This window comes from Zea mays, chromosome 7 (assembly GCF_902167145.1).
Source record: "Zea mays cultivar B73 chromosome 7, Zm-B73-REFERENCE-NAM-5.0, whole genome shotgun sequence".
NCBI lineage: Eukaryota > Viridiplantae > Streptophyta > Magnoliopsida > Poales > Poaceae > Zea > Zea mays.
Genome location: NC_050102.1, coordinates 53575767 through 53603085, shown reverse-complemented (window position 1 = coordinate 53603085; position 27319 = coordinate 53575767). Strand labels below are relative to the sequence as shown.

Below are 27319 nucleotides of genomic sequence, written 5' to 3'. Positions count from 1 at the left end.
CTATTCCTCTCATTTCAATCGTAGAATCGGTCATATGGACAATGATGAAGTAGCTAGCTAAGAGATTGATGAATGATGAGAAACTAAATAGTCTCCTTGTCTTTCTCACCTACAATCAATCTACACAAAGCTAATTTTGTGGTGGCGACGACGACGAGCCTCTTGTCATCTCGTCCGCCACTATCATGAGGTCCTCCTCATACTCCGCCTCCTCCCTCGTCACCTCCTGTAGCAATGGGCTCTCGTTACAACTCTACACCGCGATGCACACCATGTCGCGGTCATGCCTCCTCCCTCACCACCTCCTGCAGCAGCGGGTGCTCGCCTCGGCTCTGCACTACGATGCACGCCACGTCATGACCGTGCTCCAGCTCATCCTACACGCCGCACCATGCGGCTAACCATGTCCAGGTCCAACACACAATGCAGGCATCACGCATGGCGACATCGGGTGAGTAGCAAAAAGGGATCTTGATGATAGATGAGTGGATTATTAATAATTTATTGGGGTGTACTCTTGTGCTTATTTAGTTAGCTTCCATATCCTATTTTTGTTGTCCTTATCCGATCACATGCATGCAAATCTATCTTATTTTTGTTGTTCTTATCTGATCACATGCATGGAAGCTTATCTGTAACACTGTTTGTTAGGAGAGACGTGAGGGAGAGGAACTGACCTACTCACTTCACGCGTGACACATGACTACGGTGGAAACGGTGCTAACTGGTGCCTTATTATTTTTCATTCTTATTTGATCACATGCATGGAAGATTATCTATGTTACTACTTGTTACGCGAGATGCGGGGGAGAGGAACAAACCTATGAGCTTCGCGCATGATGCACGACGACGGTAGAAACTAGTGCTTTATAGTATTAAAGATATCAGATTCATATGGCGCTTTGATACACATAGTGTACATATTAAATCATGTCATCCATATCAAATCTAATGTTCCTTTATGTTTTGTATATTTTTGCAAAGAACATTCTCTACTACTATCCTCCACCACTTTTACCCTACTTTCTTTGCAAAATATACATAACAATAAAGGACGTTAGATCTGAGATTGATAGATATTATTTAATTTATGCACCAGGTGCACCAAAGTGCCATGTGCACCTGATATGTTCTCCCATCGAAAACCATGTTTAACCATGTGGGTCTCTTGGCATGTCTCCTAAGGTTAGGTGCTCGTCCTACATTGGGGAAATATTCGTGTGGATGCTAAAATCACATTTGGCAAGGATGAGCACATAATGGTTCGATCCAAAACAACGCTTAACCACGTGGGTCTCGAGCCACGTCTCCTAAAGCTAGGAACAAACCTAAGCGCGCGCGAGTCACGACCTCTCACCCCCCCCCCCCCCGTGCTCCCTAAAGGTGTCACCATCGCTGCCACTGTTCCGCCACCATCATCGTGGCCTACTCTTATAAAGGTTGTAGGTGTGTCTCCTCTAGATGCTTTCCTCATGTCATCCCTTCCCCCTTGCCTTCTCTTTCCCATCTTCATTTTCTTGCTAGAGTTGGAGTCATCTACTAGTGGAGAATGGGGCTTCTGCCTGAGAAGATCAATACCAGTTACTTTAGAAATGGTATTGAATTAAGCATCAGTACCGATATTAACTGTTATGTCCTCGTAGAATACACCAGTACCAGTTTGTATCTCCAACTGATACTAATATCAAGTAAACAGTACTAGTTAAAGAAATTAGTATTTGTTTGTGTCTTTAATTAGTATTGATTACTCAACATTAGTACTTGTTAGAGACACCAATGGATACTAATATTCCTACTTTATAAACCACATGCCTCCTTAGGCTGGCGCCAAGACTACAGAGGAACTCAATTAAAGGCATCATAAGGTTCAAGGATGTGATGGGATGTCCAGTTTTTTTCTAAATTTTGTTGAAGATTTCACTCATTTATGTGTCAGAAAAGGTTTGGAAATTCATGCTCGCATATAGTAAGGTTGAAATAGTTACTTGCTTTGTTTCTTAAATTGTATGGTTGATTGTATAATTTAGGGAAAACTATTGAGTTCATCCTCTCATATGTGTTATAATATGTATGACAGTAATATAATTTAGGAAAAATCATAATAGTGAAAAAATATTACAAAATTAAGTTTTTAAAAATTATGTTTATAAAAGATCACATCAACATTTATACAAAATAATACAGATGGACCGTTAATGGATGTACAACATGGATCGATGTTTCGTGAGCATGGTGTTCGGAAATTCTGGTCTATTCCTAAAATAGAGTGTAACTTGTGCTAAATAACATAATATCATTTTTGTATTCGCTGCTTTACATTTTTGAGTGACTTGTAGGTCAAATCTAAATTATCCGAAGAAATTCAATTAAACAAACTAAATCTAATGGTTATAGCTAACACTTTGATAATTGTGCCAAAAATGAATATGTATGTATATATACTGTAGGAACACACCATAAAAAGTTTGGTGAAAAAAGAAAACCAATATACTTTGTCGAGTGTCAAGGAAAGACACTCCGTAAAAACTCTCTTTGCCGAGTGTCAATTTCGGACACTCGACATAGGTAATAGCTGTCAACTATAGATGACTGCTGACAACCCTTTGTCGTGCGTCTCATTCCCTGAGAGCTTGACACTCGGTAAAGACTCCTTGCCGAGCGTCAATGTGTGTAGAGTGTTTTGTGCTTGACAAAGGAGGTACATGCCAAGTGTCATTATTCGCTGAGAGTGACATTCAACAAAGCTTATTTTGTCGAGTACCCTATAAATTGCCCTCGATAAAGTGTTGAGCACTCGGCAAAGAGCTTGATTCCGATAGTGCATCCACATTTTATGGGTTATACTTTAGGCTACTATATACTCAAATATAAAAGAGAAATTGCAAAGTTCTGTATGACATGGTAAACACGGGATCGAAGTAGCCGTGACAACGACAAGTGATGGAGACGAAGACTTTATCGAGTGTTTTTAGTGACACTTGGTAAAGAAGGAGCCTTTTTCGAGTGACTACTGGACTAGCACTTGACAAAGAAAGATCTAGTGGCCTCCATGGTAGCTTCTGTGCCGAGAGCTACAAGCTGGCACTCGACAAAGTAGGCTTCTTTGCCGAGAGCCTGCTTATCTAGCACTCCGCAAAGGGAGCACCATTGGAACCCTTTGCCAGTCTCTGTGCCGAGTGCGTCGATTGACACTTGGCAAAGGGAGCTACTTTGCCGAGTGCCGAGACCACAACACTCAGCTAAGATGCTTTACCGTTTCCCAGGTGTGCCTTATTTGCTGAGTGCTTTAGCCACTTCACTCTGCAAAGTGACCAGAAACCCCCTTTTATTTGTTTTTATTATTCCATCCAAACAAACAAAATATATATCACATAATCATCACATATACATCACAAAGTTCATAGAATCATCACATACATAATAGAGACCACATATCTTAGAAAAACCACAAATCTCACATGTTTTTCACAAAAATAAGTATCACAAAGACCACAACTTGTGGGGGACAAATATCCCCCGGGTCCACTAGAAGGCGAAAGGTCCTCGCGCGGGGCCTCAGGCCAGTTACCCCGCAAGGCCATCCCTTCGTGGGCCAGGCAAAACCTACTGGCGGAATGGGCCGACCTGAGAAGGCGACAGACTCGAGCCCAAGCAGTCGGTCAAATCGTGCGCTATCCAAAGAAACCGTCCGACTTTCCCACGCATGGCGCCCTCAAATGTCGAGGCGGATTAGGGATGAGTCGGCGGGATTTTCAGGAGATCAGTTCAGTCGGTTCACTATTATTTAGGAGACATGTGATCATCATGTACGTATGGAGTGCCCCACGGTCGTGTATATGAGGCCCAGGGGAACCCCATCATTTTCATTCCCATCTACTTATCTCATTAGCTTTTCTCTATTTAGGAGACACCACTTGTAACACACCACATATAGATCCACCCCAGGAAGTAGGGTATTACGCCTCTTCAAGCGGCCTGAACCTACAGAAAATCGTCTCTCTCTCTCTCGTGCGTCCAGCACGAACCATTGAGTTACAATCAACAGCACCGTCCTACCCAAAAGCACCGCAAGGGTAACCCTGGGTGTGCGGTCGGACTCTAAACACCGACACAACTTGTCGGGGACCATAATTAGGGGTACCCCCAAGACTCCTAATCTCAGCTGGTAACCCCCATCAGCACAAAGCTGCAAAGGCCTGATGGGCGCGATTAAGGTCAAGGCTCAGTCCACTCAAGGGACACGATCTCGCCTCGCCCGAGCCCAGCCTCGGGCAAAGGCAGCTGACCCCGGAGGATTCACGTCTCGCCCGAGGGCCCCCTCAAGCAACGGACACACCTTCGGCTCGCCCGAGGCCCAGTCTTTGCAGAGAAGCAACCTTGGTCAGATCGCCACGCCAACCGACCGTATCGCAGGAGCATTTAATGCAAGGATTGCCTGACACCTTATCCTGACGCGCGCTCTTCAGTCGACAGAGCCGAAGTGACCGCAGTCACTTCGCCGCTCCACTGACCGACCTGACAAGAAAACAGCGCCGCCTGCACCGCTCCGACTACTGCGCCACTCGACAGAGTGAGGCTGACAGCAACTAAGTCCAGCCTCGTGCGCCATATGAAGCTCTGCCTCGCCCGACCCCAGGGCTCGGGCTCAACCTCGACGCTGGACGACGGACTCCGCCTCGCTCGACCCCAGGGCTCGGACACAGCCTCGGCCTCGGAAGACGGTCTCCGCCTCGCCCGACCCAGGGCTCGGACTCGACCTCGACCTCGGACGACGAATTCCGCCTCGCCCGACCCCAGGGCTCGGACACAGCCTCAGCCTCGGAAGACGGTCTCCGCCTCGCCCGACCCAGGGCTCGGACTCGACCTCGGAAGACGGTCTTCGCCTCGCCCGACCCAGGGCTCGGACTCGACCTCGACCTCGGAAGACGGGCTCCGCCTCGCCCGACCCCAGGGGTCGGACTCAGCCTCGACCTCGGAAGACGGACTCGACCTTGACCTCGGAGGAGCCTCCGCCTCGCCCGACCTAGGGCTTGAACCGACCACGTCACAGGGGGGCCATCATTACCCTACCCCTAGCTAGCTCAGACTATGGGGAACAAGACCGGCGTCCCATCTGGCTCGCCCCGGTAAACAAATAATGATGGCGCCCCGCGTGCTCCATGACGACGGCGGCTCTCAGCCCCTTACGGAAGCAAGGAGACGTCAACAAGGATTCGACAGCCCCGACAGATGTCCTTCTGCAGGGCTCCAGCTCTCCTCCGACGGCCATGACATCACATAAACAGGGTGCCAAAACCTCTCCGACTGCCACGATGGCATGTACTTAGGGCTCTAGCTCCTCTATGCTAGACACGTTAGCACACTGCTACACCCCCCATTGTACACCTGGACCCTCTCCTTACGCCTATAAAAGGAAGGTCCAGGGCTCTCGTACGAGGAGGTTGGCCGCGCGGGAGAACGAGCCGACGCATAAGGCTCTCGCTCTCTCTATCTCTCTCCCACGCGAACGCTTGTAACCCCCTACTGCAAGCGCACCCGATCTGGGCGCAGGGCAACACGAAGGCCGCGGGTTTCCCCTTTGCCTGTTTCTTCCCCCCTTCGTGCTCTGTCTCGCGCCGACCCATCTGGGCTGGGACACGCGGCGACAATTTACTCGTCGGTCCAGGGACCCCCCGGGGTCGAAACGTCGACAGTTGGCACGCCAGGTAGGGGCATGCTGCGTGTTGACGAACAGCTTCCTGTCAAGCTCCAGATGGGTAGTCTCCAGCAACCTTTCCAACCCGGGACGACACTCTGTTTCGGGAGTCTTGAGTTCATGTCCCTCGACGGCAGCTACGACATGATACTCCTTCCTCCGCCGCACGACAGCGACAATGGCGGCCGTCAGCCCGCCAGCCGGCGGCGGAATCAACGACGTCTTCCCCACATGGCGGAAGAACGACATCCGAGTTTGTCCCGTCACCTCCCCCGCCGACGGAGGAGGAGGCGGGGCAACAATGGCCAAGCAGGAGGCGGCACCCCGTCGGCTGTCGAGCAAGTCGATGACGCCGGCGCCCCAGCGGGGGACACGTCGGGCTTCGACCTTGCGTCTGAGACGAAGACGAGCGTCGTTTCCCCGCAACACGCCAACCCCAAGCAGACGAACGACGCCAGCACGCTCGCGAAGGACTTGCTGGGCGTCGCCCTCGTACCTGAGACAACGGTGCAGTCCGCCCCTGACACGACTTCGTCACCGCCCGCCGACCAAGAGGTACCGACCGATTCCCATCTCGTGCCTTTTGAATTCAGCTTCGACCCACCAAGCGACCTTGCTTCGGTGGAAACCTTCATAGAGGCATGTACCAACCCTCTGGGGTACCATATGCGGTCGCCCTGGGACAGACTGACGGACGCCTCGACCTACAGACCCTCGGGTTCCGAGGAAGATGACGAGCCCGACTTTTGTTGGGATTTCTCCGGGCTCGGTAACCCTAGTGCCATGCGGGACTTCATGACCGCATGCGACTACTGCCTCTCCGATTGTTCCGATGGTAGCCGCAGCTTCGGCGACGAGGACTGCGGCCCGAGTCGTGAATGTTTCCACATCGATTTAGGGGGTCCCGGCGAAGGCAACCATCTTGGTATGCCGGAGAACGGCGATCCCCCTAGGCCTTTGCCTCGCGTTGACATCCTTCGGGAGCTAGCTGTGGTCCCAGTCCCTGCAGGGGGTCAGGACGCACAGCTCGAGCAAATCCGCGAGATGCAGGCCAGGCTCGACGAGGGAGCAGGAACACTTGAGCAGTTCCGGCGGAACATCGGGCAGGAATGGGCAGACCAAGCTCCGGCCGGAGAAGCGCGTCATCTACCCCAGGGCATCCAGCACTGCATTGCCGACAATGTCAGGGCAAGGCCGCCACTGGCTTCCAGTGGGGTCGGCCAGAACCTAGCTGCAGCAGCAATACTACTCCGCACGATGCCGGAACCATCGACCACCGAAGGGCGGCGTATCCAGGGAGAGCTCAAGAATCTGCTGGAGGATGCCGCGGTCCGACGAGCCGAAAGCTCTGCCTCCCGAAGGCAGGGGTACCCCTCGGAGCATCGCGCCGTGACTTCCCGATTTATGCGGGAAGCCTCGGTCCACACCGGGGGCACGCGCAACACGGCACCTGCGGCCCCGGGTCGCCTCGGCAACGACACCACCACCGCAACCGTCGAGCCCACCTCGACGAGAGGGTGCACCGAGGCTACCACCCCAGGCGTGGGGGACGCTACGACAGCGGGGAGGATCAGAGCCCCTCGCCCAAACCACCCGGTCCGCAGGCTTTCAGCCGGGCCATACGACGGGCGCCGTTACCGACCCGGTTCCGAACCCCGACTACCATCACAAAGTACTCGGGGGAGACGAGGCCGGAACTGTGGCTCGCGGACTACCGACTGGACTACCAGCTGGGTGGAACGGACGATGACAACCTCATCATCCGCAACCTCCCCCTGTTCCTCTCCGACACCGCTCGAGCTTGGCTGGAGCATCTGCCTCCGGGGCAGATCTCCAACTGGGACGACCTGGTCCAAGCCTTCGCCGACAACTTCCAGGGCACGTACGTGCGCCCTGGGAACTCTTGGGATCTCCGAAGCTGCCGCCAGCAGCCGGGAGAGTCTCTTTGGGACTACATCCGGCGATTCTCGAAGCAGCGCACCGAGCTGCCCAACGTCACCGACTCGGACGTCATCGGCGCGTTCCTCGCCGGCACCACCTGCCGCGACCTGGTGAGCAAGCTGGGTCGCAAGACCCCCACCAGGGCGAGCGAGCTGATGGACATCGCCACCAAGTTCTCCTCTGGCCAGGAGGCGGTTGAGGCCATCTTCCGGAAGGACAAGCAGCCCCAGGGCCGCCAGCCGAAAGACGTCCCCGAGGCATCCACTCAGCGCGGCACCAAGAAGAAGAACAAGAAGAAGTCGCAAGCGAAACGCGACGCCACCGTCACGGACCTTGTCGCCGCTGCTGAGTACAAGAACCCTCGGAAACCTCCTGGGGGTGCCAATCTCTTCGACAAGATGCTCAAGGAACCGTGCCCCTATCATCAGGGGCCCGTCAAGCACACCCTTGAGGAGTGCGTCATGCTTCGGCGCCACTTTCACAAGGCCGGGCTACCGGCGGAAGGTGGCAGGGCCCACAACAACGACAAGAAGGAGGATCACAAGGCAGAGGAGTTCCCCGAGGTCCACAACTGCTTCATGATCTACGATGGGCCAGTGGCGAACGCCTCGGCTCGGCACCGCAAGCAAGAGCGTCGGGAGGTCTGCTCGGTAAAGGTGGCGGCGCCAGTCTACCTAGACTGGTCCAACAATCCCATCACCTTCGACCAGGGCGACCACCCCGACCGCGTGCTGAGCCTGGGGAAATATCCGCTCGTTGTCGACCCCGTCATCGGCAACGTCAGGCTCACCAAGGTCCTCATGGACGGAGGCAGCAGCCTCAACATCATCTACGTCGAGACCCTCGGGCTCCTGCAGATCGATCTGTCCTCGATCCGGACAGGCGCGGCGCCTTTTCACGGGATCATCCCCGGGAAACGCGTCCAACCCCTCGGACAACTCGATCTGCCCGTCTGCTTTGGGACTCCCTCCAACTTCCGAAGGAAAACCCTCACGTTCGAGGTGGTCGGGTTCCGAGGAACCTACCATGCAGTACTGGGAAGGCCATGCTACGCCAAGTTCATGGCCGTCCCCAACTACACCTACCTCAAGCTCAAAATGTCGGGCCCCAACGGGGTCATCACCGTCGGCCCCACATACCGACACGCGTACGAATGCGACGTGGAGTGCGTGGAGTATGCCAAGGCCCTCGCTGAATCCGAGGCCCTCATCGCCGACCTGGAGAGCCTCTCCAAGGAGGCGCCAGACGTGAAGCGCCACACCGGCAACTTCGAGCCAGCAGAGACGGTCAAATCCGTCCCTCTCGACCCCAGCAACGACGCCTCCAAGCAGATACGGATCGGCTCCGAGCTCGACCCCAAATAGGAAGCAGTGCTCGTCGACTTTCTCCACGCGAACGCCAAAGTCTTTGCGTGGAGTCCCTTGGATATGCCTGGCATACCGAGGGATGTCGCCGAGCACTCTCTGGATATCCGAGCTGGAGCCCGACCCGTGAAGCAGCCTCTGCGCCGATTCGACGAAGAAAAGCGCAGAGCCATAGGCGAGGAGATCCACAAGCTAATGGCCGCAGGGTTCATCAAAGAGGTATTCCATCTTGAATGGCATGCCAACCCTGTGCTTGTGAGAAAGAAAGGAGGGAAATGGCGGATGTGTGTAGACTATACTGGTCTAAACAAAGCATGTCCGAAGGTTTTCTACCCTCTGCCTCGCATCGATCAAATCGTGGATTCCACTGCTGGGTGCGAAACCCTGTCTTTCCTCGATGCCTACTCAGGGTATCACCAAATCAGGATGAAAGAGTCCGACCAGCTCGCGACTTCTTTCATCACGCCCTTTGGCATGTACTGCTACGTTACTATGCCATTTGGTTTGTGGAATGCGGGTGCGACGTACCAAAGGTGCATGAACCACGTGTTCGGAGAGCACATTGGTCGAACGGTCAAGGCTTACGTTGATGACATCGTAGTCAAGACGAGGGAAGCCTCCGACCACCTCTCCGACCTTGAAACGACATTCCGGTGTCTCAAGGCGAAAGGCGTAAAACTCAATCCCGAGAAGTGCGTCTTCGGAGTCCCCCGAGGCATGCTCTTGGGGTTCATTGTCTCCGAGCGGGGCATCGAGGCCAACCCGGAGAAAATCACGGCCATCACCAACATGGGGCCCATCAGGGACTTGAAAGGCGTGTAGAGGGTCATGGGATGCCTTGCGGCTCTGAGCCGCTTCATCTCGCGCCTCGGCGAAAGAGGCCTACCTCTATACCGCCTCTTGAGGAAGACCGAGTGCTTCACTTGGACCCCCGAGGCCGAGGAAGCCCTCGGGAACCTAAAGGCGCTCCTTACGAACGCACCCATCCTGGTGCCTCCCGTTGCCGGAGAAGCCCTCTTGATCTACGTCGCCGCTACCACTCAGGTGGTCAGCGCCGCGATTGTGGTTGAGAGACGAGAAGATGGGCATGCATTGCCCGTCCAGAGGCCAGTCTACTTCATTAGTGAGGTACTGTCTGAGACCAAGATCCGCTACCCACAAATTCAGAAGCTGCTGTACGCGGTGATTCTGACGCGATGGAAGTTGCGACACTACTTCGAGTCTCATCCGGTGACTGCGGTGTCATCCTTCCCCCTGGGGGAGATCATCCAGTGCCGAGAGGCCTCGGGTAGAATTGCAAAGTGGGCGGTGGAAATCATGGGCGAGACAATCTCGTTCGCCCCTCGGAAGGCCATCAAGTCCCAAGTCTTGGCGGACTTTGTGGCCGAATGGGTCGACACCCAGCTCCCGGCAGCTCCGATCCAACCGGAACTCTGGACCATGTTTTTCGACGGGTCGCTGATGAAAACAGGGGCAGGCGCGGGCCTGCTCTTCATCTCGCCCCTCGGGGAGCACCTCCGCTACGTGCTGCGCCTCCATTTCCCGGCGTCCAACAACGTGGCTGAGTACGAGGCTCTGGTCACGGGTTGCGCATCGCCATCGAGCTAGGGGTCCGATGCCTCGATGCTCGTGGTGACTCGCAGCTTGTCATCGACCAAGTCATGAAGAACTCCCACTGCCGCGACCCGAAGATGGAAGCCTACTGCGGCAAGGTTCGGCGCCTGGAAGACAAGTTCTACGGGCTCGAGGTCAACCACGTCGCCCAACGGTACAACGAGACTGCGGACGAGCTAGCGAAGATAGCTTCGGCGCGAACAACGGTCCCCCCGGACGTCTTCTCCCGACACCTACATCGACCCTCAGTCAAGACAAACGACACGCCCGAGCCCGAGAAGGTCTCGGCCCTGCCCGAGGCGCCCTCGGCCCAGCCCGAGGCGCCCTCGGCCCAGCCCGAGGCACCCTCGGCCCCCGAGGGTGAGGCACTGCGCGTCGAGGAAGAGCGGAGTGGGGTCCCGCCTAATCGAGACTGGCAGACCCAGTACCTGCAATATCTCCACCGAGGAGAGCTACCCCTCGACAGAGCCGAGGCTCGGCAACTGGCGCGACGCGCCAAGTCATTCGTCTTGCTGGGTGACGGGAAGGAGCTCTACCACCGCAGCCCCTCCGGCATCCTCCAGCGATGCATATCCATCGCCGAAGGCCAGGAGCTCTTACAAGAAATACACTCGGGGGCTTGCGGTCATCACGCAGCGCCTCGAGCCCTTGTTGGAAACGCTTTCCGACAAGGTTTCTACTGGCCAACCGCGGTGGCGGACGCCACTAGAATTGTCCGCACCTGCCAAGGGTGTCAATTCTACGCAAGGCAGACACACCTACCCGCTCAGGCTCTGCAAACAATACCCATCACCTGGCCATTTGCTGTGTGGGGTCTGGACCTCATCGGTCCCTTGTAGAAGGCACCCGGGGGCTACACGCACCTGTTGGTCGCCATCGACAAATTCTCCAAGTGGATCGAGGTCCGACCCCTAAACAGCATCAGGCCCGAACAGGCGGTGGCGTTCTTCACCAACATCATCCATCGCTTTGGGGTCCGAACTCCATCATCACCGACAACGGCACCCAGTTCACCGGCAGAAAGTTCCTGGACTTCTGTGAGGATCACCACATCCAGGTGGACTGGGCCGTCGTGGCACACCCCATGACGAATGGGCAGGTAGAACGTGCCAACGGCATGATTCTGCAAGGACTCAAGCCGAGGATCTACAACGACCTCCACAAGTTCGGCAGGCGATGGATGAAGGAACTCCCCTTATTGGTCTGGAGTCTGAGGACAACGCCGAGCCGAGCCACGGTCTTCACACCGTTCTTTCTAGTCTATGGGGCCGAGGCCATCTTGCCCACAGACTTAGAATACGGTTCCCCGAGGACGAGGGCGTACGACGACCAAAGCAATCGAACCAACCGAGAAGACTCACTGGACCAGTTGGAAGAGGCTCGGGGCATGGCCTTACTACACTCGGCGCGGTATCAGCAGTCCCTGCGACGCTACCACGCCCGAGGGGTTCGGTCCCGAGACCTCCAGGTGGGTGACTTGGTGCTTCGACTACGACAAGACGCCCGAGGGCGGCACAAGCTCACGCCTCCCTGGGAAGGGCCGTTCGTCATCGCCAAGGTTTTGAAGCCCGGGACGTACAAGCTGGCCAACAGTCAAGGCGAGGTCTACAGCAACGCTTGGAACATCCGACAGCTACGTCGCTTCTACCTTTAAGATGTTTTCAAGCCGTTCATATACCTCGTTTACATATAAAGTCTAACCATCAAGGAAGGGTCAGCCTTGCCTCGGCAAAGCCCGACCCTCCCTCTGGGGCTAGAAGGGGGGAACCCCCTCCGCGTCAAAATTTTCCTCGGAAAAAGTCTTTCTGCCAGAATATCTTTCGTGCTTTTCGACTACTTCGGTAGTGGGATCATGAAAACGATGGAGTACACGTAAGCAGGCAAGGCCGACCGAGCCGAGGGACTCCTATGCCTCCGGGATACGGATACCTCACTCATCGCCTTCTGCGAGAAGTAGCTCGCGTTCGGATGAGCGATCCTGCTGACCGAACAAGCCTTAACGCTCAAAAGACTTTCTGCCAAAACGGTTTTTCGGGTTTTCTCGGCTACGTCGATAACAGAATCCCGCGGACGAGCAAGAGTACACGTAAGCGGCAAGGCCGACCGAGCCGAGGGATTCCCACGCCTCCGGGATACGGATACCTCACTCATCACCTTCCGTGAGAAGTAACTCTAGCTCGGATAAACGATTCTGCTACCGACGAGCAAGCCCTGATACTCAAAACAAGAGGAAAAGAAACGCAGCTTTACAACGCAACGTCAGTATGTTTGGGCCTCGGCGGCCGCAAAAAACATATGCATACTACAGGCAAACCAATCCTGCAGGCTCAGACGTCGATGTAGGGGGAGCAGCAGCACCCTCGGCGTCAACTCCACCTTCGGCGAAGTCCGACCGAGCCTCGGACGGCAACACGGGCGAAGGATCTCCGCTCCGAAGGACAACATCAGCACCACGCCCGGGCCATCGCCGCCAGGGTCTCCTCCAGGAACCCGGCCCGAGCAGACGGCTCGGTCGGCCGCCCCGAAGCCTCAGCCAGCTGTCCCCCGAGGACACCCGCCCGGCTCATGGCCTCGGCAACCTGACTCCGGCGCTGGTCCCGCCAGTGGACGGCCCGGCCAGGCTCCAGCCGATGAAGTCTTCTTTTCGAGCCAACTCCGCCTCTGTCCGCGCTGACACCGCTGCCCTCGGCCCCGGCTCACCGCAGAGTGGCCGAGGGTTCCTTTAACTAAGCAAGAGAAGCCTCGGGCGGCAAGGCCGACCGAGCCGAGGGACTCCTACGCCTCCGGGATACGGATACCTCACTCGTCACCTTCGCACGAGGCAACTCACACTTGGTTAAGCGGTTCAGTTAGCCGACAGGCGAGTCCTAGTGCTCGAAATGAGGAAAAAATATGGTATTACACCCAAAAATACCTACATGTTCAGGCCCCGACAGCCACAATGAACAGACACCGGCACTCAAGGTGCCATTACAAACGGAACTCCGGTTTCGCCCCCCGCAGGTACAAACAACCCCCCACATTGGAGGGCCTGCGGGACGACAAAACCCAGGTGGCTCACCGCCGCCCACTCCGGCAGCAGCGACAACGACCTCCGCTCCGGGCGGCCAAATAGCAGCAGCGATGACCTCAGGGCAGACGCTGCTGCGATAAGGCCCTCGCCCACGTCCCCGCTCGAGGGGCGAGGACATGCAGAAGGCCGTAGAGTTGGAGGTCAGTCCGCGGGTGGCGCCGACTATCTCGTCGGCGGAGAAACCTCTTCCGGCTGCCTCGGTGGGAGGTGGCACCGGAAGCAGCGCCGAAGCCGCTCAGGCTGGAGGGCCAGACACGCGGAAGCTGCCAGCGCCATGAACGGCGAACGCCCTTCCCCCCGATCACTAAGGGAAGGAGCGGGTCGCCGCCCGCGCGGAGACAGACCCCAACTCGGCGCACTTTATCCCCAGCACTGATGATGAACATCCTTGAAGCTGAGGGAGGGGCAGAGGCCACAGCCCGGTTTGCTTCTCCCCAACCTCGAACTGGTGGTCACCGTCTTGGGTGACCACCGGCGAGGGGATGCGGCCGGGCTGCCTGATGAAAATCCTCGAAGCCGAGCGATGGCTGAAAGGTACCAACTTCTGCGAAGTTGCGTTCCTCCAACGACAACAAGACGAAAGCGACGCGAGTGCTCCCCATCCGGGGGCTCGGAAGGTGGAAGGATGCGATGCATGAAGGGAGTGCGAAGACATGGTTGCCATCCAAGGGGGTCACCCTCCTTTTAAAGGCGACTCTCCCCACCTGTGTCCTCAGCCGTCGCGGACTAAGTCTTCTCCAACACGCTCCAAGGTCCTCCCCCTACGACACGGGGGCTGGGTCCCACGCGTCATGCAAGCTAGCCCAGGACAGAAGGAGCCAAAACCGCCGCGCGCGGTGCGCGTAACTGCCCAGCGGTTACAAGCACTTCTCTACTTCCGCCCGGACCAGCGGGTGAAAGGGCGGACCGCCATGCAGGCGGCATGCAACCGCACCAAGGGGGCGCACCCTTTCGACTTTGACGCGTCCAGTATGGAGGCCCAGGCCACACGTCATGTAACCGGCGCGCCGGTTACTACGTGCAAGAAACTGCACCGCCACTCGCGCCAGTACCGCGCCTACTCGACTGCAGAACCGGTGCCGCGACTCAAGGCGACCCTGCGCATGACCCGACAGTGCCAACCGAGCACATCAGTCATGGGTCAGTCAGCCGCGGGAGAAGGCGCGACAGTCGATACGGCCAGAAATGGGCCGACAGTAATGGCGGTGGCAGGCGGGCGAAAGCAGCAGTCAAGTAGTCAGCAAGCTCACGCCCCCTCCTAGGACAGCGAGAGAACCCTCTCCCACGGCGTGAAGACAACGCGCCCGTGTTCCGTTCCTCGAACGGCTCGCGCACGCACAACGGCTGCCCCGCGAACCACTCGTCTCGTCGCATTAACTCTGCGGCAGGACAGGCGGCACCTTTGGCAGGCGAAGCAGGCGACGCTTCACCTCCGCCATGATGATCGCGTCAAAAAAGGTGCGCCACGTCATTCGATTTCGTATCCTTTTCCGCTTCCTCTTTCTCTCTCTTGCCACAGGGACCGGGAAAGGGGATACTCCGAAAGGGATCCTTCTCCGCGAAGGAAGCGGGCCCTGAGCCCCCTACTGATCAGAGGTTCGAAGGCTGGCCCCTCGGAAGGGTTCAACAGCCGCCTCAGAGCACTCGGGCTCCGCGCCCACTACTGGTCAGAGGTTCGAAGGCTGGCCCCTCAGAAGGGTTCAATGGCCGCCTCAGGCCACTCGGGCTCCGCGCCCACTACTGATCAGGGGTTCGTAGGCTGGCCCCCGAAGGGTTCGACAGCCGCCTTAGAGCACGCAGAGCGAGGGATGACCCTGGGTACGTTCGATACATAACCAAGGCTCGGGCTACGCTCCAGAGGTACCCTAGGACATTTCCGAGACCGATGGGAACGATTTTGTAACGGAATCCCACCAGAGGGAGGCATCGAGCCCTCGGACCCCGTCAAAAGGGGACCGGGTCCGGCGAATCACCCGCAGGTACTTTTGGAGCGTGCCTCCAGGCCACTAGCCGACCCCTAACGAATGGGGCACGGGCGTCCACTCGGATTACCTGTTAGCAACTCACTGTAGACACCATGTTCGTCGCCCTCCGAGGGCAACATGGCGCTTGCCCTCCCTCCTCCTTGCGAAAAGGCGACGCTGGGGCGTATAAAATCCGAGTCTGTCCTTGACCGTCCTCTCGCTCTGTGCGGAGGCTCGGGGGCTGCTCTCGCAAACCCGGCTCTGGCCAAACCATTGACAGCGTCAACATACCAGCCCGAGAACTTGGGACTCGACTATGCACCCGGGCTATGGCCAGTTCGCATGAGGGAACAACCAGACTGGCCGAAGCATCACGAAACGCGCTAAGACCTCGAAGGAGTCAAACCACTCCTCCGAGGCCTCGGGGGCTACACCCGGCGAGTGCGCTCGCGCGCACCCACCGGAACGAAACGCAACCGAGAAAGGCCGGTCCCCTTGCAAAAAGTGCGACAAAAGCCTCCAAGCGAGTATCAACACTCCCTTCGAGGCTCGGGGGCTACTGTTGGGGACCATAATTAGGGGTACCCCCAAGACTCCTAATCTCAGCTGGTAACCCCCATCAGCACAAAGCTGCAAAGGCCTGATGGGCGCGATTAAGGTCAAGGCTCAGTCCACTCAAGGGACACGATCTCGCCTCGCCCGAGCCCAGCCTCGGGCAAAGGCAGCCGACCCCGGAGGATTCACGTCTCGCCCGAGGGCCCCCTCAAGCAACGGACACACCTTCGGCTCGCCCGAGGCCCAGTCTTCGCAGAGAAGCAACCTTGGCCAGATCGCCACGCCAACCGACCGTATCGCAGGAGCATTTAATGCAAGGATTGCCTGACACCTTATCCTGACGCGCGCTCTTCAGTCGACAGAGCCGAAGTGACCGCAATCACTTCGCCGCTCCACTGACCGACCTGACAAGAAAACAGCGTCGCCTGCGTCGCTCCGACTACTGCGCCACTCGACAGAGTGAGGCTGACAGCAGCTAAGTCCAGCCTCGGGCGCCATAGGAAGCTCCGCCTCGCCCGACCCCAGGGCTCGGGCTCAACCTCGACGCTGGACGACGGACTCCGCCTCGCCCGACCCTAGGGCTCGGACACAGCCTCTGCCTCGAAAGATGGTCTCCGCCTCGCCCGACCCAGGGCTCGGACTCGATCTTGACCTCGGACGACGAATTCTGCCTCTCCAGACCCCAGGGCTCGGACACAGCCTCGGCCTCGGAAGACGGTCTCCGCCTCGCCCGACCCAGGGCTCGGACTCGACGTCGACCTCGGAAGACGGTCTCCGTCTCGCCCGACCCAGGGCTCGGACTCGACCTCGACCTCGGAAGACGGGCTCCGCCTCGCCCGACCCCAGGGGTCGGACTTAGCCTCGACCTCGGAAGACGGACTCGACCTCGACCTCGGAGGAGCCTCCGCCTCGCCCGACCTAGGGCTCGGACCGACCACGTCACAGGGGGGCCATCATTACCCTACCCCTAGCTAGCTCAGGCTACGGGGAACAAGACCAGCGTCCCATCCGGCTCGCCCCGGTAAACAAATAATGATGGCGCCCCGCGTGCTCCATGACGACGGCGGCTCTCAGCCCCTTACAGAAGCAAGGAGACGTCAGCAAGGATTCGACAGCCCCGACAGCTGTCCTTCCGCAGGGCTCCAGCTCTCCTCCGACGGCCACGACATCACATAAACAGGGTGCCAAAACCTCTCTGACTGCCACGACGATATGTACTTAGGGCTCTAGCTCCGCTCTGCTAGACACGTTAGCACACTGCTACACCCTCCATTTTACACCTGGACCCTCTCCTTACGCCTATAAAAGGAAGGTCCAGGGCTCTCATACGAGGAGGTTGGCCGCGCGGGAGAACGGGCCGACGCATAAGGCTCTCGCTCTCTCTCTCCCCCCCACGCGAACGCTTGTAACCCCCTACTGCAAGCGCACCCGACCTGGGCGCAGGGCAACACGAAGGCCGCAAGTTTCCCCTTTGCCTGTTTCTTCCCCCCTTCGTGCTCTGTCTCGCGCCGACCCATCTGGGCTGGGACACGCGGCGACAATTTACTCGTCGGTCCAGGGACCCACCGGGGTCGAAACACCGACACAACTCTCACAAGTTCAGACCAAGTTTCACAAACATAAGTATTACCGGACCCACAGAAACATAAGTATCTCAAGTTTGAAACTCCATAGAAGTTTTAAGATTTCATGTGAAGGCTGACTAGGTTTCTACATATAGTGCGTGACAACTTTTACGAAACAGTGTCAAATTTTTATTAGAGTCTCTACATATGGTATCATGACATGTCGATAGGTTTCATGATTTTATGACTTTGTTTGTCTTTTATACAATTTTAAAACAACTGGATCACAGGTTCGTGGTCATGTTTCGTGAGCATGGTGTTTGAAAATTCTGGTTTATTCTTGAAATAGGCTGTAACTTGTGCTAAATAACATGAACATTATTTTTGCATTCACTGTTTTACATTTTTCGAGTGGCTTGCAGTTCAAATCAGAACTATCTGAAGGAATTCAATTAAACGAACTAAATCTAATAGTTATAGCTAACACTTTGATAATTGTGCCAAAATTAAATATGTAGGTCTATATACTATAGGAACACACCACAAAAAGTTTAATTATGTCAAAATTAAATATGTAGGTCTATATACTATAGGAACGCACCACAAAAAGTTCGGTGAAAAAAAGAAAAAAATATTTTACCAAGTGTTAAGGAAAAGACATTCGACAAACACTCTCTTTGCCGAGTGCCCACCAAGGAACACTCGACAAAGAAGTTAATTTGCCCAGTGTCAACTCCGAACATGCGGCATAGGTTAAGGTCACCAACTATAGATAGCTGCTGACGGTCCTTTACCGTGCGTCTCGTTTCGCCGAGAGACACTGGACAAAGACTCTTTTGCTGAGTGCCAGCGTGTGCCGAGAGTTTTGTGCTCGGCAAAGGAGGTCTAAGCCGAGTGTCATTATTCACCGAGAGTGGCACTCGGCAAAACTTGTTTCGTCAAGTGCCCGATAAATTGCTCTCGACAAAAAGAGCCTAATTCCGGTAATGCATCCACATTTTATGGGTTATAGCTATTGTATATATACTCAAATATAAGAAACTGCAAAGTTTTGTGTGTGACAGGGTCAACACGGGATCGAAGTAGTTAGCACTGAAGTTGAAGAGCAGCGAATTTAGAATACCTGTGGCACCTGAAACTGACCATATCTTGAGTGGAGGCACGACAGGCCAAATACATACATGGCGCGGATGAAAAGGTCAGCACGCCAACCAATCCGCCTCGATCGCTGCCGATTCGCCGCCGTTGAAACAACATACGTCTATGTTTGACTCGGACCAAGTGTACACACTAATTTTCGATCGACTCTATCGGACCAAGTATGGTCACAGCTTAATATACTAGCACATTACTAGTCCACAACGCAAAGCAAGCCCTGACGTCTGAGGGTACGTACGTTACGTATACCTTGTCACCTACCGCGCTCCCGTGGATTACATATACTCCTATGCTATATATATGCGCCCAAATCCAACCCGAAGGATCAAACCATCACAAGCTCTAGTTTTCCAGCTCTGCAGCACACAAGCTAGTTAAGCTCCTGCAACCTCCAAGAAACTAGGCAATCGTTTCCTCCTCTGCTTCAGTATCTCCCCTTCCAGCAGTAGCTAAGCTGCCATATGGCGACAAGCAGGCTTGCGCTCGTGTCCGTGTTTGCCGCAGCCGTCCTGCTGGGCATGGCGTCGGCGGCGACCTACAACGTCGGCGAGCCGGGCGGGTCCTGGGACCTGCGTACCAACTACGGCACCTGGGTCTCCTCCAAGAGGTTCCACCCGGGTGACCAGATCGTGTTCAAGTACTCGCCCCAGGCGCACGACGTGGTGGAACTGAACAAGGCGGACTACGACTCCTGCTCAAACGCCAGCCCCGTCGCCACCCACAGCTCCGGCAACGATGCCATCGCCCTCGCCTCCCCCGGCACCCGCTACTTCATCTGCGGCTTCCCTGGCCACTGCGCCGCGGGCATGAAGATCCAGATCGACGTCGTGCCCAGCGCCAACTCCCTCGGCCCCGCCAGCGCTCCCGCCGCCAACTCTCCCGTCTCTCCCCCGCCCATGTCTGCGCCCTCTTCCGCCGCTACCAAGGCCACAGGTTTCGCCGCGCTGGCCGCTGTCATGATCGCCGCAGGCCTCGTGGCTTACTAGATACTCTGTCGCTTGCTGCATATATTTAGTTTCCATTGGATTATTATACACGTTGTATTGTATTCTTTTGAGAGATCAGAATATATATACATTATTCACTTCAGTTTTAGTTCTTCGGTGTATGTGTCCATAATTCAGATAGAGATGGCCAGATGGGCCGGGTTAGTCGGCCCGAGGCCCGAGGCCCGGAACGTTTCGTCATGCCTGAACCCGACACGGCACGACGACAAACGGGGGCTAGTGCTGGCCCGACACTATGCCGTGCCAGGTTTGGGCTGCGATCCAGGCACGTCGTGTCGGCACGGCACAACCCGATTAAAACGGGATGCCCGATTGGCCTGTTTTCTACTTCTCTAACCTAACCGCACACTCACTCACCCTGTCACCCGACCCGACCGCCCGAGTCGCCCACTCATCTCGTCCTCTCCGCTCCGCCCTCGCCCGGTCGCCCTTCGGTTCTCCCCTCGGATCCCTCGCGGCCTCGCCCCGTCCCCGTCAACCGCCGCCTCGCACCTAGTTCCGTCGACGTCGAGGCGTCGGCCGTCGGCCGTCGTGCTTCCTGGATGCTCCGTCCTCGGCACGTCGTCGGTAACAGTATCCTGTATCCCCATTCCCTAGCGCTTCCCCCTCCTCTTCTATGGACTCCAGTGTACTGGATCTGTGGATCTGCCTCTCCTCTACCCTCTCCATCACCGATGGTCTGCGGATCTGCCTCCGTCTCTAGATCTGATCTGGTAAGGTAAAGATTTACACCTCCTCTCCGTGTTTGGCCATCTATACCGTGCGCTTGTGCTCATAGTCAATCTGTTCTTCTATCCGGCTCTGCCTCTATGTCCCTAGATCTGCCGTCGCTGGATCTTCTCTTTCCTAATCTACGTTGTTCTTGGTAATCGCCGACGGAACTGGTGCTCTGGCCTTCGGCTAAGTTATGAACTCGCTAAACCCTAAACCCTAAACCCTAATACCCTCTGTCTTTGCTTCTTTAACCCTCACCCCCCTAATCCCCTATGTCTTTGCTTCTTTGCAGGTCGTGGCCGTGAGGGACCAGGTGCCGGTGATGGAGCATCGGTATGATCTGACCTCCATTAATCATGAACTGGTGTTGATGGGTCAAATCCCAGACGATGTGGGCGACGTGCACGATGGTCTGGTGGATCTCTTTGGTTCCACTGCCCCTACCCTAACCCTACAATAAACCTTGGCCACGACTTTAAAGAACGACATGCTATAGTTGCTGAAAAATTGAAATATGTTACTTCTGTTGCTTTAACTTCTGATATTTGGAGTGGCAATGCTGAAGAAGATTATTTGTCTATTGTTACATTGGCAGTTAGAAAAAGGATTCTTGCTATGCGTCTCATTGATTGTTCCCACTCTGGCAACAACATTGCAGAGAGGATTCATGCTATTGTTAATGAATATGAATTGACTGAAAAGTTTTTTTCCATTACCTTGGATAATGCATCTGCTAACACTAGGGCAATGGACCATCTTACACCTTTGCTATCTGCTTATGTTGGTCTTTTGTTATTGCATCAACGATGTGCATGCCATATCATTAACCTTGCTGTGCATGCCACATTTGTGGAACTGAAACCTTATCTTGAAGATTTTAGAACTGCCATCTCTTTTTTGAACTCATCAAACCAAAGAATTGCTGCATACAAAAGCTTTTGTGTTGCTATGAGAGTAAGACCTCGTAAGTTTGGTTTAGATATGGAAGTGAGATGGAACTCTACCTATCTTATGCTCAAACATCTTATACCTTACAAGAGCACATTCTCTGTTTTATTCAGACCCACTATCACCCTAAAGAAGAGGGTACTACACTTTTAAGTGAAGCACATTGGTATGTTGCTGAAAAAATATTGGAGTTCCTTGAAAGGTTCTATGATTCTACTGTTGTGATGTCTGGTGTGTACTATCCTACATCACCTTTAATGTTGCACCACATTCTTCATATTAATAAGCACATGAACATGTATGAGAATGATAACTTGCTTAGACATATAGTTGTCCCAATGAAAGACAAATTCTTAAAATATTGGGGTACAATTCCTTTGATATATGCATTTGCATTTATACTTGACCCTAGAGCTAAAATGAGAGGTTTCAACAATGTGCTTGCACTGATGTCTCAGCTGACTCATTCTGATTACTCTGGATATCTAACTTCTGTGAGGGCTGATTTATCTGATTTATTTAATAAACATGATGACAAATTTGGTTCTGTTAGGTTGCAGAGGACTTCAAATGCTACCCCTGGTGAAGGTAAGAGCAACTATGCTTGGGATTTGGTGTTTGGTGCAGATGGCATTGGTAGCAGTTCTTCAATGGCACTGGGTGCTGGTCTGGGTGCCTTTGGTGCCAGTAGCAGTTCTTCCATGGTTCCTAAACTCTTAAGAAGAACATCTGCTAGTGCTTTGCTTCATGCAGCAAGCACTCCTGGTATTTCTGGTTCTGAACTAGTTGCTTATCTAGATAGTGACACTGTTCAGAAGTTTAATGATGAATTCAATCTCCTAGATTGGTGGCATGATCATAAACTAACTTATCCAGTACTTTCAATCCTAGCTAAAGATATCATTTCAGTTCATGTCTCTACTGTGGGTTCAGAATCAGCATTTAGTCTTGCAGGTAGGGTCATTGAGGAGCGGTGTCGTCGACTTGGCTCAGGAATGGTGGAGATGCTTTCCTTGCTAAAGGACCGGGAGGCAGCAGATGCAAGAATGCAGCACACAATAGAAGCTAAAATCCTGGAAGAGTCCTTCAGAGATTTATTCATTGATTAGTATGTTCTGGACATAGGGGCGGATCCATGTAGAAGGCGTGTTGTCCCTGGACAACAATAACGTTTGGCTGGGCATATATATATATCTAAAATTTATAGTAGATGACAACAACCCATTGTAAACAAGGACATCATCCCAAAAGCCCAATAGCTAACAAACAGCTGGCGGACCCACACAGATTACGGCCCAGCACACTCGACGCCGCAGCCTACTCCTGCACTCATGCGCTTTCATATTCCTTCTCGATGAAGGGTCGCCGCTGCGTCCTCTTGTCTTCCAACTTCCATCGCAAGCGGCCTACGGTCGGGCGGAAAGCAGAAAGAGTCAGCATTCATCATTCAACAGGGACGGTCGGGCGGAGCTGCCATTGCCAAGTCGATTAGCCGAGAGCAGGTTACGAGCTTTGCCCAATCGCCCAAGTCCGGAGTCCCAAGAGACCCAAGACGTGCAGGCAAGACCGCAAGAGTGTTCTTTGTTTTTCTATTAATTTATTAAAGTATTAGTATGATGGATTGATGGTGATGGGTGATGGCGCTGGCACCTTGCGTCCTTGCCCAGTTTCTAGTAGTTTTATTGGTAGGGTTCCTTGCCCAGTTTATACCAATTATATAAGTACGTTCTAATTTATTTACAATTTAACTTGTGTATCGTATAATATACAGGTAGTATCCATTAATCCATATGATGGAGCGGTTCTTGAAGAGAAAATTACCACAGCCAGCGAGCGATGAAGGGACTTCACATAGAGATCAAGGTGCATCAACCATCAATGCTCAAACTCGTCCTTCTTTGATACTGTCACCAAGAGATGTCAATTTAGATGAACTTGCTTATGATCCGGCTGATAGAAAGAGAATAACAGAATATCCTGGCCTAAAGCTACAAGAAGAGATAAGAAGAAGGTATTTGGTTAGAGGTCCTCATAGACCACAACCTGGTTTCAAGTATCCTCAAACAATCATAGCAAAAAAGCCACGACGCTTTAACCCAGAATGGTTTGAACAATATGATTGGCTAGAATATAGTGAAAAAGTGGATAAAGCCTTTTGCCTATATTGCTACTTATTTAGAGATTGCATTGAAGGTCAGGCTGGAAATGATGCATTTGTGACAAAAGGGTTTTTTGGATGGAACAATAAAAAAAGACTTGACACTCATGTGGGTGGGATAGGTAGCTATCATAACGAAGCTGTGAAAAGATGTAACAATTTGCTGAATCCAAACCAATCCATCGAATTTGCACTGAAGAAGCAACAAGATATTGCAAAAGAGGAGTACTTTATTCGATTAAGTACTTCAATTAATGCTGTTAGGTACTTGTTGCATCAAGGATTAGCTTTTCGTGGCCATGATGAGTCTGAAGAGTCTGATAATAAGGGGAATTTTCTTGAGTTAGTGAAGCTTTTGGCAGAGCAAAATGAAAAGATAAAGAGGGTTGTTCTAAAAAATGCTCCTGACAATCATCAGATGGTGGCTCCATGTATTCAAAAGGATATCACTAATTGCTTTTCAGAGGTAAGATTGGTTTTCCTTTTTTACATGTGAACTTTCAACTCTCTATGCAGTTTTTGAATTTTAGAATAATCCATAATGTGTTATTTGCAGATCATAGTGAGTTCTATTATTGAAGAAATTGGTGGTGATGTATTTTGTTTGTTGGTTGATGAATCGGCTGATGTTTCTGATAAGGAACAAATGGCTGTGGTTTTGCGGTATGTTGACAAACATGGAGTACTCAAAGAAAGACTTATTGGTGTTGTTCATGTTACTGAGACAACAGCTTCTTGTCTCAAGTCTAATATTGATGCATTATTTTCCAAGTATAAATTGAGTTGGAAACAAGTCAGAGGCCAAGGTTATGATGGAGCAAGCAATATGAGAGGTGAGTTCAATGGATTGAGAGCTTTGATTATGAGAGAGAATGGTTCATCATATTATGTTCACTGCTTTGCCCATCAACTTCAGTTAGTCATAGTGGCAGTAGCTAAAAAGAATGATGATATTAGTGATTTTTTTGACATGATATCTCTTCTACTGAATGTGGCTGGAGCTTCTTGCAAGAGAAAAGACATGATACGACAAAGTCAACAAGAAAGAGTAGAAAAAGCCATAGGTAGTGGACAGATCAGTACTGGAACAGGATTGAACCAAGAACAATCTCTTCAAAGACCTGGAGACACACGATGGTGCTCTCACTATAAGACCCTTAAAAGTCTTAACAGCTTGTTCCCTTCTGTTGTTGAAGTTCTTGAATATGTGGAAAAAGATGGCCCAAATGATAAGAAGAAACGGCAAGCTCGTGGGCTACTAGATTATCTGAAGGACTTTGATTTTGTGTTTCATTTGCACTTGATGTTGATGATCTTGGGACATGCAAATTCTTTGTCACTTTGTTTGCAAAGGAAAGATCAGGATATATTGGAGGCCATGTCTGAGGTAAAATTAACCAAGCAAAAAATTCAGCAAATCAGAGATGATGGTTGGGAATGTTTATTGGAGAGAATATATTCCTTCTGTGAAGAGCATGGAATTCCTAAGCTTGAAATGGAGGAACAATATATTGATCGCCATAAACCAAGATCAAAGACAAACAGAACTAATTATCAGCACTATAGATGGGATTGTTTAAACTCGGTTCTTGACTTGCTACTTATAGAGTTCAATGATCGCTTTGGTGAAACAAATTCTAATTTGCTTACTTACATGGCTGCTCTTAGCCCCAAGAATTGTTTTGGTGACTTTAAGGTAGAGAGCTTAATGGAATTAGCTAAGCTCTATCCAGATGATTTTAGTTCAGATGAGTTGAAGGATCTTGCTCATGATCTTCCTATTTACATTGATAATATACAAGCAGATGAAAGATTTTCTAATCTAAACACTATTACTGAGCTTGCTAAAGAGATGGTGGACAAAAATAAGCATCTTGCTTTTCCTTTGGTCTATCGACTATTAAAGTTAGTGCTTGTTTTGCCTGTTGCCACTGCATCTGTTGAGAGGTGCTTCTCAGCAATGAAAATTGTGAAGACAATATTGCGAAATCGCATTGGAAATACATTTATGAATGATTGTATCGTTTGCTTTGTCGAGCCAGCCTATCTAGCCACAATATCAGACAATGTTGTAATAGACCGATTCCAAAAGATGGAGAATCGTAACCGCAAAATGCTTTTATGAGAGGTAAATATCTATGATTTATTTGAAAGAATAGTAGTATTGTTAATTATCAAATTATTTCATATCAGTACTTCAATATATGACACATTAAATTTCTATTTTCAGGTTACTTCATCTTTGTCTTTTACACCAGCTTATATTGATGTCAACGCTATTTAGCTATTGACTATTGGCTGTTTTGGACTACTATGGAGCATTTAAATGGTTTGTATCTTATAACCTTTTATTTTAATGTACCATTAAAATATATGTCGTTACACTAGCTAGAAACAAGAACCTTATATACTCTAGTTTCTCGGTGACACCATCGACCAAAAATCCTGGATCCGCCCGTGGTCATCTCTATCTCTATCTATCTGAATGAATATCGATACATACACCGAAGAGCGAAACCTGAATGATATACAATATGAATAATGTATAAACTAGTCATCTGTCTTTACGTAGATACATGTATGCCATGTCATTCGTCTGAACTCTGATCTCTCAAAAGAATACAATACAACGTATATATAATATCTAAGGAAAACTAAATGTACGCAGCAAGCGACAGAGTATCTAGTAAGCCATGAGGCCTGCGGCGATCATGACGGCGGCAAGGGCGCCGAAACCGGTGGCCTTGGTAGCGGCGGAAGAGGGCGCGGACATGGGCGGGGGAGAGACGGGAGAGTTGGCGGCAGGAGCGCTGGCGGGGCCGAGGGAGTTGGCGCTGGGCACGACGTTGATCTGGATCTTCATGCCCGCGTCGCAGTGGCCAGGGAAGCCGCAGATGAAGTAGCGGGTGCCGGGGGAGGCCAGGGCGATGGCGTCGTTGCCGGAGTTGTGGGTGGCGACGGGGCTGGCGATTGAGCAGGAGTCGTAGTCCGCCTTGTTCACCTCCACCACGTCGTGCGCCTGGGGCGAGTACTTGAACACGGTCTGGTCACCCGGGTGGAACCTCTTGGAGGAGACCCAGGTGCCGTAGTTGGTACGCAGGTCCCAGGACCCGGCCGGCTCGCCGACGTTGTAGGTCGCCGCCGACGCCATGCCCAGCAGGACGGCTGCGGCAAACACGGACACGAGCGCAAGCCTGCTTGTCGCCATATGGCAGCTTAGCTACTGCTGGAAGGGGAGATACTGAAGCAGAGGAGGAAACGATTGCCTAGTTTCTTGGAGGTTGCAGGAGCTTAACTAGCTTGTGTGCTGCAGAGCTGGAAAACTAGAGCTTGTGATGGTTTGATTCTTCGGGTTGGATTTGGGCGCATATATATAGCATTAGCATAGGATGATATGAGTATGTGTAATCCACGTACGGGACGGGAGCGCGGTAGGTGGCAAGGAAATGCCGCTGTGACAAGGTATACGTAACGTCAGACGTCAGAGCTTGCTTTCCGTTGTAGACTTGACTAGCATTGTGCTAGTATAAAAGCTGTGACTAGTATACTTGGTCAGAGTCAAT

The 27319-nt window shown here is 52.7% G+C and overlaps 3 protein-coding genes and 1 long non-coding RNA gene across 4 annotated transcripts; 3 read left to right on the top strand and 1 right to left on the bottom strand.

Moving 5' to 3' along the window:
- The first annotated feature begins 224 nt into the window (after positions 1-224).
- LOC109941258 (uncharacterized) lies at positions 225-2007 on the top strand. Its single transcript, XR_002263897.3, has 3 exons — positions 225-451; positions 652-717; positions 1821-2007. It is a non-coding gene; the product is annotated as an uncharacterized lncRNA (long non-coding RNA).
- Positions 2008-19236: 17229 nt separating this feature from the next.
- On the top strand, positions 19237-20024 carry LOC109940819 (mavicyanin). The gene has a single exon (XM_020541126.2). It carries the CDS (start codon positions 19391-19393, stop codon positions 19913-19915), a length of 525 nt encoding a protein of 174 aa, XP_020396715.1. The 5' UTR covers positions 19237-19390; the 3' UTR covers positions 19916-20024.
- A 3367-nt stretch (positions 20025-23391) lies between these two features.
- Positions 23392-26154, top strand: LOC109940778 (zinc finger MYM-type protein 1-like). Its single transcript, XM_020541011.2, has 3 exons — positions 23392-23431; positions 23516-24222; positions 24313-26154. The coding sequence occupies exons 1-3, from the start codon at positions 23392-23394 to the stop codon at positions 25879-25881; spliced, it is 2316 nt and encodes a 771-aa protein (XP_020396600.1). The 3' UTR covers positions 25882-26154.
- LOC100285647 (uncharacterized) lies at positions 26084-27098 on the bottom strand. Its single transcript, NM_001158538.2, has one exon. It carries the CDS (start codon positions 26962-26964, stop codon positions 26440-26442), a length of 525 nt encoding a protein of 174 aa, NP_001152010.2. The 5' UTR covers positions 26965-27098; the 3' UTR covers positions 26084-26439.
- Positions 27099-27319: the final 221 nt, after the last annotated feature.